Source organism: Sus scrofa, chromosome 16, assembly GCF_054392235.1.
Source record: "Sus scrofa isolate SSC_HxYL_T2T_F1_AM1 chromosome 16, Sscrofa_HxYL_maternal_Yorkshire_Landrace_v2.0, whole genome shotgun sequence".
Classification (NCBI taxonomy): domain Eukaryota; kingdom Metazoa; phylum Chordata; class Mammalia; order Artiodactyla; family Suidae; genus Sus; species Sus scrofa.
In genome coordinates, this window is record NC_139398.1 from 60,714,304 (window position 1) to 60,731,670 (window position 17,367).

The following is a 17,367-nucleotide window of genomic DNA, read 5'->3' on the forward strand; positions in this document are numbered from 1 at the left end:
TGATTCTGACGGATGATGAATGGATGTTTGTACTGCAGACAACTGAGGAAAGGCATGTGTAAAAGGGGATGAGCAGGTGAGCTCCACATTGCATTGGATATTATAGAGATCATTTCATTAGAGAGAGAGGGCTGCAAGCTCAGGGCACAAGGAGAAAAACCAAGGTTAAAATTCGATGAGACAAGAGCAGTGACCCAAGACTCAGACCCAGCACTGCAGAAACATGAGCTCTACTCAAAATGTCTTCCCATTTCTGAAGCATCTCCTGCTTCTGATTATCCAGAACCCTAGGGCTATCTGTTTACCTACTGACTGATTTAACCCTTGGCCATGGAGGGTGGGGAAGTGAAGAATGGATTGAAATATAACCTATGTTCAGAACAGTGCACAAACAAATAAGTGTAGACGTCAGTGGACTTTTACAAAATGAACACAACTGAATAACAGACACAGAACAGGAGTCCCCCCCCACCCCAGTGGCCCTCCAGCCTCTACCTCAAGCGTCACAGGTTCCTAAATTCTCACAGCTGACACAGATGCATATCACGTCATTTACATAACAAATGGCACTGCAATCTATTTGTGAGATTTGCCCCTACTGTTGAGTGTAGTTGTGGCTCAGTCACTGTCATTGCTGGAGAGTGTTTCATTCTGTGACTGTACCACAATTTATACATCTACTCTACTGAAGACGATGTTTGTGTTGTTTCTATTTCAGGGCCATTACCAATGGGCTGCCAGGAATATTCTCGTCCCTGCCAGATGTAATGTCTTTTTAAAGCCTGGTGCAAGACTCATTTCTCTCCAGGAGGATTGTCCACTCCAGTGATTCACAACCTTTTGTTTGGTTTCTTGGCACCCACTTCCTCTCACATGGGACGCATGGCATACATTTTTTTTTCTTTAATTCAAATGGATTCAGTTTGAGGACATGGTGATGCCTTTGGAGATACTGGCAGAGTTCCCGAGGAGCTTCGGAATAGGTTGGTAGACATAGCTCTCACTTCCTGCTGCAACCAGGAGATGCTAATTCCTGCCACTCTGAGTCACGCTCCATTGCCTCCCCATGTCCCTTCCAGATTCTGTGGAAATTGGGACTCCCCTTCCTCGTGTGGGCTCCTCACAGACAGGCGACGTTTCATTATACGAATGTGCAGAAGAGATGGCCAAGTTCTGGGCCCAAAACTGCTTTGAAACTTCCTTTGTTTCTTTGATTTATTCTCTTCATCTTGCCAAGCCCTAAGATCCTCCAACTCCCAACTCCCCAAATGTGAGAACATTCATTTCTTTCTTTCTTTTTTAGTTTTTTTTTTCTAAGCATGAAAAGATGACATGAAGGATTACAAACAAGTTACTAAAGAAAGTCTATTTTATGCATCTAGTTTCCTCATTCGACAAGTGGAGATAATAACACCTATTTTTTGTAGTCTTAGGAATAAAGAAGAGCTAAAATCTTTCACACACCATGTGCAAGGCACTGTTCTAAAGACTCTACGTATCACAACTTATTTAATCAGCACAACAGCCCTATGAAGTAGGTGCTATTATTGCCTTTTATCCTCCCTTTTTTTTTTTTTTTTCTCTTTTTAGAGCTACATCCATGGCATATGGAGGTTCCCAGACTAGGGGTCGAATTGGAGCTGTAGCCGCCGGCCTACACCACAGTCAGAGTAACACGTATCTGAGCTGCATCTGCAACCTACACCACAGCTCACTGCAATGCTGAATCCTTAATCCACTGAGGGTGCCCAGGGATTGAACCTGTGTCCTTATGAATACTAGTCAGGTTTGTTTCCACTGAGCCATGACGGGAACTCCCTCCTCTTTTTTACTAGATGAGGAAACTGAGGCAGGGAGATGTTACACTACTTCCCAGTGTCACACAATTAGTAAGATTTCAAGCCCAGGGGATTCTGGGTCAGAGCCTTATTTCAACCACGAAGCTAATTTACCCTGCCCTCTGAATAAACACTGCTTGTCACATAGTAAAAACTGGTCCCTAGAATTGGAGAACATGTTTTATAATAAAAACAGTAAAAACGTATAGCACAGAGGCTCTTTCAGTAACCATTTAGTGAGCATGTCTTATGGACCAGAAGGCCCCATGCTAGGTGTGGGTGATGCAATTATGAATTTTACTTCCTGGTAGAGAAGAGTCACTTTCAATCAAACAAATCATGCTTGGATGTTTAAACAATTACAATTTCAGCCACTACTCTGAAGAGGAAATCTAGCAGTTAGGAGAGCTTGTACTCAGGTACCAAATCTGGACAAAAGGTCAGGGAAAGTTCTTCCTAAGAAAATGATTCGTAAACCGAGACCTGAAGAAGGAGCAGGCATATGCCAGGCAAAGATGGGGAGGCAGCAGCTCCTGCAAAGGGCAGCTGGGAGGTCCACATTCAGATTCTGAACTTGATCCTAAAATGAATGGGAAATCATTAAAGATTTTACACAGGAGCAGGACATGGTCAGATTTGCATGTCAGAAAGCCTGGCTGACGAGTGGCTGGCTGTGGAGGGGCAAGAATGGAAACAGATGAAGACCTGTGAGGTCTAGTCTAAATCTGGTCGTGACAGAAAGGGCTATCAGGAGCTGCAGGGACCATGTTAGTGCCTAGAGGGGTCATGGGTGGCAAAGTCTGAAAGCCATGCTGGTATGTTGTGTGACAAGAGTTTGCTGGGGAGTGAATATAGACAGTGCCTGGCACACAAAGAGCTGGCTTATAAAAGACTCACACTTTTGAACAGCAACGCCTTCTACCAGGTCCTACCCCATCCCCCAGCTCTAGAGCCTCCAAAGCGGGGAGCCTACCTGCTTTTGTGCCACCCCCTGGTCCGCTTGCCTTCCCATCACTGTCCTCCCATGCAGCCCAGGCCTACATTTCTTAGCATTCACCCAACAGAGTTCCCTTTCTTCTGGCACACAGTCAGTGGTGCTACCGACAGGCTGGTGGCATTCTCAAAGCTGGCCCAGGAGAGGTGAGCTGAGGGATAGAGCAGAACTCAGGGTTTGAGTTCTAGACTTGGGGAAAACATACTCTAGATGTTCTGTGTTAGGACCCAGGCTGAAATTCTCGCCCGGTCCTGAAAGGAAAGTCTGCTGTATGTGGTAGACTGGTGGCATTATGATTTAGTTACACTATGAAATTTTAAGAACTAGCCTGTGGACTTAATAACCAAGGAGCACCTGCTTTCTATAGCAAAATGCCTTCTGAGCACCAAATGTCTGATATCAGCAAGTAAGTATTTTCAAAGTGGGAAATGGCAGTAGATGTATTAAGAAGCACCTGTAGGTTTATCGTCAGGCCAGGTGAGCAAGCATCCTCCTCCAGTACTCACTTCCATTATTCAGCAGGGCTCCATTTTCCAGTCTTCCTCCAGAGTGGTTGTGAAGGCCTTTTCTTCCACTTACAGGTGCTCTCCAAGCACCCTAAGATCCTACGTGTCAATGGCACAGAAGAGACAAAAAATTATTTTTATACATTATATTAAATATTAGAGTTCCCCTTCCTTGATAAAGTTGACTAACAAGTCTCCATCATTATTTTTCATGGCTGTCACATCTTTCCTTAGTTTGTACCAAACCCAGGATGTTTACAGCCTTGAGAAAATAGCACTGAGCCTTGCTCCATGTTGGGTGATTCATGATCCCCTCAGAGGTGGCTGATTCTGTTTGTGCCTCTACACCCTCAGTGCCAAGCTCTGGCACAGGAACATCTACCCAATCTTCCAAGACCATGTTGACCAGATCTCTATGGTTCGCCTTGTCATCTCTCCAGCCCTACACGGGTGAGACTCAAGGTTGCTGAAACCTATCTGCTTTCCCAGTCATCTGGGATCCAGTTCACATGAGGGGTCAAACTTCCCCCTTCTTCAACCCTATTGCCATACCTTTCAGGCTCCTTGGGCCTAGACTGGGGTAAACTCAAATATTAAATGAACCGTGCAGCTTCATATGTAGTACAATAGGATGTGGTGGGGATCATGGCAAATCAAAGAGTCCATGATCCCACCTAAAGTGCTTTGTGACTATGTGAGAACATAGGCCGAGTGTGACCAGATCTTTTTTTTTTTGCCATGCCAGCAGCATGTGGAAGTTCCCAGCCAGGGACTGAACCCACACCATAGCAGCCACCTAAGCCACTGCAGTGACAACACTAGGTCCACTGCACAGCGTGAGAATGCCCAGGTCATCTTATTTTTAAAAATAATCCAGGAATCTGATTTTTACCTGGAATTTTTTTATTTTAAACTTTATAATTGAAAATACACTGTTTTTAAAAGATATTAAGGCATTATTAATCTTTTGGGATATAACAATGGCATGGTGGTTTGCTTTTAAAATATATATGATGAAGTATTAACAAATGAAATGTGATTTGTTTAAGATTCTACATGAAAAACGTAAAAGTCAAACATGAAGGGAATCTGAATTTGATGATTTTTAAATATGCCCACAAATTCTCCAATATTTTTCTCCTTGAGAAATGGGGTCTAATTCCCCATTGCTGTGTTCTTCTAAACACTTGCACTCAGTCATTTGTCCCTAAAAAGAGGGAATAACACAGAAGTGATGGGGAGTGACTTAGGGGCCAGGTCTTAAAAGCACTGAGATTTCCTCTTCCCTCACTTTCAGATTGCTCACTTTGGGGGAAGTTAACAGCCACGCTATGTGGAAATTTAAGTAACACGTGGAAAGGGCCACGTGGGCAGGGACGAGGCCTCCTGCCACAGCCCAGTGACGACACCATCCTGGCAATGGATCATCCAGCCCAGTCAGGCCTTTGGATGACTAGAACACTGCCACATTTCAACGGCAATCTCACGAGCTCCTGAGCCAAACCACCTAAGCGAAGCTGTCTCTGAACTCCTGACCCACAGAGACTGTGACATAATAAATATTTGTTTTTTTTAAGCCACTAGACTTTGGGTTAATTTGTTATACTCCAAAAGATAATTAATACATTAGCCCCAGGGAATGCTGGTGGCAACCACAGTTTGACTCTGAAACTCAACATGTCTGTTAACGGCTACACACACCTCCACCCACCACCAAATAAAGGGGGTCAGCTTTAAAGGATCACATGCTTATCCTGTCCTACATGGAATTCCTGAGAAGAGAATGTATTAGTGACCCCTGATATCAATGTAAATGGGCTGTAAGAGTTCAGCTTACCATCCATGCTACTGATTGGTTTATTTCTCACCCGCATGTGTCACTGACTGGGCAAGTTCTCTTTTTCAGGTGTCTCTTTTTGATAGATTTGAAATTGTTAGGGGTTGGAAGATCAGCAGCTAGTTTGTTTTACGTAGTGGCACAATTTCTACTTAATGTTATGAGTGCTTGATGAGTACAAGTTAATGCTTCTGAGAGCTAGATATTGGGAAGATTTTATTTTCTTTAAAGAAAAAAAATTGACAGAACACTTAGACCAAAAGTAATCTTACTTAGAAACTAATGCAGACAATAGAATGTTAAGTTTCATGGGAACCCAGACTTTGCTGGCTCCTTGCTGTATCTCCAGTGTCTGGAAGTCACCTGGCACATGGAAGCTTCTCAACAGACCTTTGTTGAACGAATGAATGAGTGAATGAATGAATAAGACCAAAAAGAAGAGGTTCAATTGGAGGAGGGTGGAGTTCCATCCATTATGCCATCTCCTCACTTCCCCCATCCCCTCTCAAATGTCACCATCACTGAGGCATTTTTGAGGCAAGCTGACTCCTTGAGAAACTCAGTTTTAAATGTGAGGAAGAACCCTCACTGGGACTACACGTGAGTAGACTTGGTCTCCCACCCATGTCATTCCACTTACTGGCCACAAGGCCTGGCAGTAGTTTTCACTGCTCTTCTTTGGTGCTGATTTCTTCTTTTGCAAAATGAGATGGAAGCTCTCAGCCTTAATTCCAGTGGGGTCATGAGTCTGTCCAGGCTTCCTCTTCTTTTAACATTCACCCCGAAGGAGGCAAGTCGCCACTTGTGAGGTACTTTGAAGCTGACAAACCGGAGGCCTCAGAGCGATATGACCAGAGGCACACAGCTTGGCAGATGACCTGATCTGACTGATGTTCAAAGCAGCTGTCGGTGAATAGCAGGCAGCCTGCACAAAGGAGCCAGCCAAAAATAATGAGGGAGGTGAAGAGAAAAAAAAAAAAAAAAAAAAAGAGAAAGAAAGAAAAAACACACAGGGCAGGGCTTGGGGTCACTTGGGTTTCCTCTGGTCTCATGTCCCCCCTCTCTTCCTCCACCCAGTCCTCAAACAACCCCCTTGTGTCTCCTCCAAAAGAAAAGTTAAAAGCTTTCTTTTGGAAAAAGAGCCGTTTGCTTAGACCACTGCTGTTTACCTTTGGTAGCACAGCCATTGGTGGTGAGTTCAAACACAGGAAAAGGCCTCTTGGTCACAGGAAGAGCTGCAGACAGGTCTGGAAGACTTGCCACGAGGCTGCGGGGATGTGCCTTCCCCGCCATGCGCAGTCCTGGGCCCACGGGGTCCTGCCTCCCCAGCGGGCAACCAGCCTGCAGCTATTTCTTGGACTTCGCCTACTCCTCCCTTCCCTCAGGGATACTGATCCTAAAGCATAAAGATGGTGAGGGATGGCCAGGGAAAAGGGAACAAAAAGAGAAGAAGAGACTTACATCACAAGCAAAAACATCATGACTTTATTTCCAGTCCAGTATGGAAAACATTATTATAATAAGCAGCGAACCTTGGATACACATTTGAGGGTCTTATTTGTTTTCAGTTATTAAAATCACTCTTCATGAATTAAAGAGGCTACATTTGCCCAAACAGGGCCACAATTCCACCCCAGAAAACTGATTTCTCTACAGTTCCCTCTGGAATTGTGTGGTATGTTCGGGAAAGGGAAGGGAGGAATCTGCCTTCATAGTTTTCAAAGTACTTGCTCATGAGACTTACGCACCCTGAGAAGGGTTAGACTACACTGTGAGAGAAAGGAAGAAAATCACACTAAGGGAAAAAATGCTGTCAAATAATCAAAATCTTCTGGGTCTTCCCCATTTCCCCCAAATTTCTTTCCTCTAATTCCACTTCAAAAATTCCCCTGGCTCCAAGAAGCACTAGACTTTCTGGTCAAACCATTCTCAAGTTTACCATGAGGATCTCACTTCTCTTTCCCCGATTTTAGGGTTATTTGTGTCAAAATGTTTGTCTTCCAGAGAGCCTATAGCATCTCACTCTCTACAGAAGACCTTGCCCAATCAAAATGGAAGTAAGGGTGGCTAATCTCCTTTCCAGCCACCAACCTCTATCCTACCTGATACTCATTGTCAATGAGCTTTTCACATTAAGGATGTGCTATAAAGAAAAGGAGCAATTTCTCTTCCATTGAAAATTCTCCCCAGTGCTCCAAGTCTGCTAAACTTTAGCTGTAGTATTTCCCTTGGTGTGGAATGAGTCTGTAACAAAATCTTTGGGTCTTTTCAATATTTTTCCCAATTTTGATTTTTAGCAGTTTGATACACCTGGGTGTGTGTTTAATCCAATTCTGTAAGGGATTTGCTTTTCTTCCTAAATCTATAAATTCATCTTTCTCCAAATTTGTAAATTTCTTACCTATTCTTTTTTTTTTTCCTCAAATATTCTTTGCTGAACTTTTTTTTTTTTTTCTCGCTTCTCCTTCAGTGACTCCAGTTGCACATATATTAGACCTTCTGATACTGTCCACAGGTCCCTGCATATCTGCTCATTTTTTTCAATCTCTCTTCTCTTTGTTCTTCATGTTGGATCATTTCTATTGAACTATTTTAAAGTTTAGTGATCTTTTTTTTTTTCTGTTCTCTCTATTTTACATTTAAACCCAACAGGTAAAATTTTTGTGGATATTGCAATTTTCAGTTCTAGAATTTTCATTTGGTTCTTTCTAAAAAAAACAGTTTTTTTAGAATACATTTCTCATCTATCACCACACCCAGCTGTGAAACATCCATATGAAGAATGGTGGGACACTTTTCTTAGTTTAACTTTGTATCTAGAGAAATCAAAGAATTGAGAGGTTCAACAGATTCATCAAGATTGGAGAGGTAGTGATAAATAGAGCCAGGATATAAAATATATAGTATGTAAGATGGTGGACAGTGATGGAGAGAAGAAAAGGACAGGAGGAGATTCAGAAGTATAGGAATGAGGGGAGTCTGCAATTCCAAATAGGGTATTTACGGAAGGCCTCATTGAGAAGGTGAGGACAGACGAAAAACTGGAAGAGGCAATGGAAGGGGGAAAGATTTTATTCAATGGGAAAAGCAAGTGTCCTTAATGACTATATGATATTTCGTATGTATGTTATATATAAATCACTGAATCTGTTCAACTATAAATGTAATAAATTCATTGAGAAAAAAAATCACTGAATCTTTTAATATATTTTAATGAGTTGGTGGGACACAAGTTTATCATACTGGATTTCAAAGGTCAGATGTAGCCATGACTTCATATATATATATATATATTTTTTTTTAATTTATTGGTCTTTTTGTCTTTTTAGGGCTGTACCTGTGGCATATGGAGGTTCCCAGGCTAGGGGTCCAATGGGAACTGTAGCCACTGGCCTATGCCACAGCCACAGCAATGCCAGATCTGAGCCGTGTCTTTGACCTACACCACAGCTCACGGCAATGCCTGATCCTTAACTCACTGAGTGAGGCCAGGGTTCGAACCCACAACCTCATGGTTCCTAGCTGGATTCATTTCCACTGCACCAGGACAGGAACTCCCATGACTTCAAACTGTCTTATGAACTATTTCATATACCAGATTGGGTTCTTTGAAACGATTTGATGAGCACTACACAGTAATTTTGGTTCTATAGAATGTATTACATCATCAGCATATGAAAATGCTTTATGGAGGCTAACGAATTGATATAAGTGAAATCAAAACAGAAGACTATGAAAAACTTTCTTTTCTCTGATGAATAGACACATTGTAACTTTTACTCCCTATAATTGATGACTAGGAAATTTGGACCAACCCTTTTACTAAGGGTCCTAAAAAACTGGATAAAATATAAAGAAATATTTTCTTTCTCTTTTTTTTCTTGTTTTATTATTTTAATTTTTTTCCTCTGTACAGCATGGGGACCAAGTTCCTCTTACATTCATACATTTTCCCCCCACCCTTTGTTCTGTTGCAATATAAGTATTAAGACACAGGAAACATTTTAAAAAGCATCAAAATATTAACAAAGTGGTGAGAAGCTTAAAAGCCAAATTCTAGAAGAAATAAGAGTACAAGATTGACGTTCAAATCTGATTCTTCCCTATGAGCATTTGCCAATCCTAAAGAAACTGCTGCAAAACTGAATTGTACTTTTGACAAATTCCTGGGGGCAGGGAGAAAAAGGTAAGACCTGCAACCTACCAGAGGTAGGGATTCTAATTAACTACCTCCAATTTAAACTGGGCCCCAAAGACCTGCAGCTTCTGGTAAGTTGAATCATAAGTAAACCAAGTCCTGCAAAGAACTCCCTTCTGGTTTTATGTTATCTGGAATCTCAAGCTTTGAACTTGGCTTGAAATGGTTCCAGACTGGTAGGACCTCAGGTATTTGGCAGAGGCAAATGAAAATCCTCTTTAGAAAAAGACACTATAATGTTAAGCCTCAAATTATTCTTACAAATAATTTTTAAAATTCAATGCCCAACACACTGTCAAAAATCACCAGTCATACAGGGTAACAAAATATGCTGACCAAGAACCAGCAGAAACAACAGACAATTAAAATAGGCTCATAAGCACTGGAGTTAATGTCTGTTGAAATTATTAGCCACAAACTATAAAACTGCCTTGCTATGCTTGAAGGAGAGAGAGAGTGAGAAATAGATTCTTGTTTGAAGAAGAGTCTATGTTTGAGGAAGACAGAGAGCCAGAGGTAATAACTTTTTAAGATAGAATAGCTGAGAATTTTCAGAAATAATTAAATACATCAATCCATAGATTCAAGAAGCCTAATTGTTTCTATGCAATGTATCTACTCAGTACTCCCAGACACATCACAGTAAACCCAAAGGAAGCCAAAGAAACTGTATATATGCTATATATTAAAATACAAATAAAAATCAATTGACAGCTGGCTTCTAAAAATAAGTGATGGAAGTCACAAGACAGTAAAACGTATCATTAACATGCTGAAAGAAAACAACTGCCTGCTTAGAATTTGATTCCCAGTTTTATCTATCTATCTATATATCTATATCTATATCTATCTACCTATCTATCTATCTATCTAGAAATCTCAATAAAGATGAGCAAAGGATTTTTTTAATGAGAGAGTTTGGGAAATTCTAAAAGATGTATACCAGGATAAAGTAAAATGATCCAGATGCAAAGTATGGGATACAGGAAAAAATTAAGAGCAAAAATAATAATAATAATAATAATTAAAGTATCTACAGAATTTTAAAACTACGGAGAATTTAACATTTTGACAACAATAGCAAACAAGTTGGGATGTTGGTAAAAGGAGTTTAAGCGTTCTTATGTTTCTGAATTGTACAGGCCAATGATAAAGATTAGTATTTGTACCAGATTTAGATAAGTTAACAATGAAAGGTTAAAATTAAAATATAAATATTTAAAAAATAGTTTCTAAGCTAAGCATTAAAGGAAGAAATAACTAGTGTAAATCTTCCAAAATAGTAAAGAAGAAAAAATAATGATAAACAAATCCTAGTCAAACCAAAAGAAGTCAGAAAACAAAAGACAGAGAATCATAAAAGAAGCTGGGTATAGTGAAATCATAAAATGATAGATTAAAACTCATATATATCAATAAATACATGAGGTGAAAATGGGCTAGCATTACAGTTGCTTAACAAGTGCATATCAGAGGGCCGTGAGGAAGGAATATTAGAGAGTACACCGGGCAGAGAGTGGGAGGCCTACGTTCAGGGGCTGGTTTAGTCATCAGCTAACCATGAAATTCTGAGCAGTTCTGTAGACTTCAGTTTCCCCAGGAAATGAATAATTGATAATGAGTGTGCTTCATTCAACCCTTCTAGACATAGAGGATACTCTCATGACCTCTTTTCACAGGCCCCAGGTCTCAGGACAGCCTCTTGTTGCTAAGGGTTTGCTATGTTCCTAGAAGGAAGGGACGCCCTCTGCTGAGATAAAATTGAATTCTCTTAAGCCCCTGTCAGCCTCTGGGCAAGGAGATATCTGAGATGGCATATGGAAATAGTGTATGTTAGAGTGGAGAGTGCTTAGTTAACAGTAGCATAATACCCCTTTAAATGACTGTTCGTACTCTTGCCAGAATCTCCAACTTGAGTTCGCGAATGGAAAATGCAACTCATTGGTCTCTAAAGAAGGCTGGGCAGAACTTCCAAAGATATTTCTATTCATCCTCCCCCATAAGAAATTTATCAACGTTTAATATACCTCTAATGACATTGGCGCCCTCACTTGGTCCACATGTAAGATGGTTACAGGTCACAGTGTGGAGTTATGCTGAGTAAAAACTGGGGATTCCATAACAAGTGTTTGACCCTTATACCATCATTCCTTTATTAGCTTTCAGTGTGTTGTAACATAATATAGCTTGTATGTTGCCAACTAACAATCTGAACAATTGGCTTAAAAATATTCCTGCCAAAAAATTACAAATTGAATAGAATATTAATAGTGCACGCTTAAGCAATGAACAAGAAAATGGCAGAGCTGACATTTTTCCTACTCCATCCACATTACAAAGTAAAAACAATATAATCTAATCAGATCTGCAAAAAGCGCCTGCTGAAAATAATAAAACACAATTAAGAAAAATTTTTGAAATACAGATTTATAGCCTATGTCAGTAATGAAAACCTCCACTAGTATCAGCTGATATCTGCTCATGATCGAATAGGGCCATTGTAATTTATTACTTTTTTTCCATCCTTTTAAAAATTTCTTTTGTGTATGTTTTATAATGAACTTATATGAGTGCTTGTGTGTAATTAGTAAACAAACTGAGATTTTGGAGGTATATGCTCAAATGGTGGGGTGGCAGTATGGAGTGGGCACTACACAAAGAAATCTGGAGCCTCAGGCTTAGTTAACAACCAGATCCCTGGGGCTGATCTTGAGAATGATGTGAATTCCAGGGCTACCTGGGAACTGAGTAGTCACAGGTCCTTGGACTGTAAGGGTTGAGCACCATGGTATGGTGGCTCAGAAGTCAGAGACTCCAGTTCCAGTCTGTGCCCCTCTAGCAAGTGTAACATGTCTGGCCATTGCTGGGTGGTCAGGCACAACTATTTCAAACCCAGTTCCTGTGTGGAGGTGCTGTCCCAGCACCCTGATTAACCCAGGGAAGCTGGTCCACCAAGAGGCACAGAATTCACTTGGCCCCACTTCCAAAGGAACTTTGGAACCTACTTTCCACACATCCCATGACTTCAACTTGCCAAACATTCGTTGTTGTTTTTTTTTAAGTTCAGATTCATAAGTTTGTTTATTTGTTTATTTATTTAGTCTTTTTAGGGCTGCACCTGCAGCATATGGTGGTTCCCAGGCTAGGGGCTAGGGGTTGAATTGGAGCTGCCTACAGCTGCTGGCCTATGTCACAGCCACAGCAACTCAGAATCCGAGCTGCGTCTGTGACCTACACCCACAGCTCTTGGCAATGACGGATCCTTAACCCACTGAGAGAGGCCAGGGACCAAACTCACATCCTCATGGATACTAGTCGGGTTTGTTAACCACTGAGCCACATTTGCTTTTTTTTTAATTTTAAAAAGAGAGTTTTCCTTTAGTTTCTGAACATGAGTGATATTATGATTTGTAACACGAAATATGTATATTTGGTCTTGCTCCACAGTTTCTGACACAGAGGTCCTAAAACATTTGGAATTTCCAAAGTGGTATAAGTGAAAAGGTGTCTTTTTTCTGTAAATGATATGACTTTTGGAGGGTGTCTAAGGGTGGGGGCTGGTTGCAGTGTAGCCAACCATGCGATCAGAGAGCTGGAGCTTTCATTTCCCCCCAACACGCCCCCACATCCAGAAGGGGAGACATTGGAGGCTGAATCAATAGCGAATGGCCAATGATTTACATCATACCTAGGAAAGAAAGCCTCCATGAAAACACAGAAGGCCGGGGTTCAGAGAGCTTCCAGGTTGGGGAATACACGGACATTCAGAGAGGCTCCTCGACCTTTCCCCATACCTTGTCCTATGGGTCTCTTCCATCTGGCTGTTCCCGAGTTAGACCTTTTTATAATAAACCAGTGATCTAATAAGTAAACTTCTGAGTTCTGGGAATCACTGTAGCAAATTTATTGACCCTGAGGAGGGGGTCTGGGCCCCTCTGATCTAAGCAGTTTGGTCAGAAGCATATGTGACAACCTGGACTTTTCAGTTCATGTTTGACATGAGTTGGGGGTCAGTCTTGTGGGACTGAGCCCTTAACTAGTGGGATCTGACCCTATCTTCAGGTACGGTGTTAGAATTGAGTTGTAGGACCAAGAATTGCTTGATAGTGTATGGAAACCAGCCCCACCTCCCCCTCCCATGTTAAAATCGGGTCCTGAACACCTTGGTATAACATACATTGCAGGGGGGGGGCATGCCTGAGGCACATGGAAGTTCCCAAACCAGTGATCAAACCTGTGCCAATCTACCCAAGCCACTGCAGTGACAACGCTGGATCCCTAACCTGCTGTATCACAAGAGAATTCCGTTATAACACATTTTATTTTTAGTGTTTTATATTCCATTTGTATCACCATTTCTATGTGTTCATATTAGAGTAGGGAAAGATATTCATGTGATTACTTTGCTATCTTTCTTTTATTTTTTTAGGGCCGAACCTGTGACACATGGAAGTTCCTGGGCTCGGGGTCAAGTCCCAGCTGCAGCTGCTGGCTGAGGCCACAGCCACGGCAATGCCAGATCAGAGCATCATCTGCAGCCTACTCCATAGCTGCAGCAATGCTGAATCCTTAACCCACTGAGCAAGGCCAGGGATGGAGCCTGCAATCTCACTGGATACTAGTAGGGTTCTTAACCTGCTGAGCCACACACAATAGGAATTCCTATTTCACTACCTTGACTCAAAATCTTTGAACACTGATTTGGAATGTTAACAGACTGAAGCCAGAAAGGGTAGTTGAGCTTCACAGGTGCCATAGCAAGGTGTTATTAGAGTTAGGCCTCTTGAGAGTTTCCACTGTGGCTCGGTGGGTTCCAAACCTGACTAGTATCCATAAGGATGCAGGTTTGATCCCTGTCCTCAATCGGTGAGTTAAGGATCTGGTGCTGCTGTGAGCTGTGGTGTAGGTCACAGACACCGCTCGGATCTCGAGTTGCTGTGGCTGTGGTGTAGGCCGGCAGCCATAGCTCTGATTTGATCCCTGGCCTGGGTGCGGCCTTAAAAAAAAAAAAAAAAAAAAAAAAAAGGTTAGGTCTCTTGATTAGGAGACAGTGCTCTCTCCATTTCACCACATTGACCTATAGGATTTTATTTGTTTTGTTTGTCTATTTATGTAAATGTATTTATTAAGCTTCAGTAGCCTGGGGAAACAGCTCTATTGTGTTTCAGACTGAATCAGCTCAGTTGGGATAGCAGAATGTGTAATGACCCTTGTGAAACGTGTGCCCTCTCCCTGAATTGTCCAAGAATGACAGGGGTTGTTTGATCCAAAACAGCCATTCCTCCTGTCGTATTCCTGGTTCTCTTTCCAACAGATGTCTCACTCCAGATTACTCCAAACCACGCAGCCTCCTGTCATATTCCTGGTTCTCTTTCCAACAGATGTCTCACTCCAGATTACTCCAAACCACGCAGTATCCCATTACTTAGTGGGTGAGTGGCTCCGCGTGGACCATGTGACCCAATTCTAGCCAACCAGACAGACAAGCAAGGGGCGGGAGGGGGTGGGAAGGGAGGGCACATGTGGAGAAGATTTCTTCACTCCTAATACCTTTGTTTCCTCTTCTGGACATTAAAAATGCCTGGGTGTGACTTTTTGGGACTTCCACAGATATGTGTTCCCCTTGATGAGAGTAAAGTGGAAAAGGGAGGAACATCAGGTCCTAATGATGCCACTGAGCTGGTGTGTTAACCACCCTGGGGCTTCCCAGCCCCTGTCTGTTTTCTCACTATTATTTACACCCCTTTGAGTTGAGGTTTCTATTACTCAACACTGAAGTGTCCTAACTGCTAATCCCTGCTTCCAAATGCCTCCAGCCATGAGAACAGGATCATCTAGACCAGCACTGTCCCATAGAAATACCACGCAAGCTACAAATGTGGGCCACGCATGTCACTGAACCTTTTTTAGTGGCCACATTAGGACGAATAACGTATTTTTAACCTAATAGATGTAAAAATTATGATTTCTATATGTAGTCAACATAAAAATTACCGAGATACTTTACTGTCCTTTTTTTATGTGGTCTTCAAAATCCAGTATGCATTTTACACTTACAGCATGTACCTTTATTCAGACCAGCCCCATTTCAAGAGCTCAAAACCCATGGGTGACTAGTGGCTGCTGACCTAAGTTCTCCAGCAGGCTGCGATGGGGACTGGGTTGCCCCTCTCAATGAGGCATTCGGGACTGGAAATGGGCTGAGTGGGGCCCCCTGCTGGGGCTCCCAAGGTAAACATTTTGGTTGAGCCCCTTACACCTGGAAAGTTGGGGATCTGTTTCTAGCTTCAAGCACATGCTGAACTTGACCAGCTCTCCTCACAGGGATATCCATGCCTGGTACAGAGCCCAGGTCACCAGCCAGACCCTTCTCCTTCCCTGTGGGTTTTCCTGAGAGGGCCCTCCATGCCCTTTCCTGCTGACTTACTGTCAGGATCACACTAAATTTCAAAATAGAAGAGATCTTACATCTCCCTTCCTGAATAGTTTCTTTATTTTCCTCCCTACATTTTTTTTAAACTCTTTATGGACCACTTCTTTGTAACAAGAGGCCCTAGGATGAGCAGAAATCTTTTTTTTTTTTAAGTTCATAAATTCCATTTTAATTTCCAGGGTATTAAATGCCTATTGACCTTATGTTTGGATAATAATTAAGAGAGGACAATTAAGTCCCAGGCAGCCAAAGAAATCAGTAGGTACTTTGGGGGGAGTTATTGTCGTGGCTCAGCGTAAACGAATCTGACTAGGAACCATGAGGTCACAGGTTAGATCCCTGGCCTTGCTCAGTGGGTTAAGGATCCGGCGTTGCCGTGAGCTGTGGTGTAGGTCAAAGACATGTCTCGGATCCTGCGTTGCTGTGGCTGTGGTGTAGGCAGGCAGCTACAGCTCTGATTCGACCCCTAGCCTAGGAACCTCCATATGCCTCGGGAAGCGGCCCTAGAAAAGGAAAAAAAAAAAAAAAAAAAAAGCAAAGAAAAGAAAAAAGAAATCCATAGCTACTTTTAAAAGGAAGTATTTCTGCCCCAAATTCCATCTAACCAGCTAACAAAACAAAACAAAACAAAAACTTTTCATGCTTTCTTTCAGTTAGAGATTTGGAAGCGTAGGCAGACATAGTGGGTGACTGGTGAAGTGTAACTTTATTGTTATAATCGCTAAAAAGCTACTGCTGGCTGCTTTTCAGCAGACATCCCTGTAGCTGCAGATAGCACATGAACACTTACCTTAAATAAGGGGTGTCATGTGGCAGTAACTGCAGTAATGGCAGGAAAAGATGTAGGACCTGCCAGAGGAAGGAACAAATTTCATGTCTCTTTCTCTGGGAGATGCTTGGAGTCAGAACTGGCCCTTTGGACTGGGTAAGCTGTAAGGTTTTCTTGGACAATCCCAAGGTCAGAATGAAGGGGCCATCTAGAGATGGATGTTGTGTTTTCTATGAAATAGTGCTGGCTGGGTTGAGGGGTGAGGTGGGGAGGCTCAAATGATTATTCTGGACACTAAAATCGAGTTTTTACCTTGTTTGTATACACGGCAGGCCATACAATTACAGCTGAAAAAAAGCACCAGATACTGACCATCTGGAGTTATTGATGTTAGACTTAACTGCAACTACATTTCTAGTTCTGTTTTCTATGTGGAATGTGTAAAATAATTATGTACTATGATGTTGTTTCTCAAATTTTTCTGTTTTTAGAATCACCTGGAGAACTTTTAAAAAATCCCTGTGCCCAAGCTGTGCCCCAGACCAATTAACCTAGAATCTCTAGAGTGAAGGACCCTGGATGGCATATCATTTTCTAAAGTTCCCCTACATGATTGCTGTAGCTCCTATTAGACCCCTAGCCTGAGAAGCTCTATATGCCATGGGTACGGCCCTTGAAAGCAAAAAAAAAAAAAAAAAAAAAAAAAAAATATGCAGGTGCTGTTGACTGTCTGTTCAACAATTCATCCAAAAAAGCCCCATTGTGTTCAGCCTCCTCTGAGTGGCCCTGTGC

At 42.0% G+C, this 17,367-nt stretch overlaps 1 protein-coding gene across 8 annotated transcripts in view; it reads right to left on the reverse strand.

The window, feature by feature from the left end:
- Window positions 1–17,367, reverse strand: part of ZNF366 (zinc finger protein 366) — a 404,477-nt gene that overhangs the window by 130,372 nt on the left and 256,738 nt on the right. For 6 of the 8 annotated variants that reach the window (XR_014831499.1, XR_014831500.1, XM_085002425.1 and 3 more), the window contains exons 1-2: window positions 5,816–5,955; window positions 3,287–3,437 (exon numbers count right to left, since the gene is read on the reverse strand). Coding sequence is in view for 5 of the 8 variants with exons in the window: in XM_085002425.1 (XP_084858551.1) it covers window positions 3,287–3,344 (58 nt within the window). In the remaining 3 variants the exon portion in view is untranslated. Of the gene's footprint in view, window positions 1–3,286; window positions 3,438–5,815; window positions 6,077–6,344; window positions 6,572–17,367 lie in introns of those variants that run through there. The other 2 variants (XM_021076724.2, XM_085002432.1) reach the window with 2 other exon arrangements.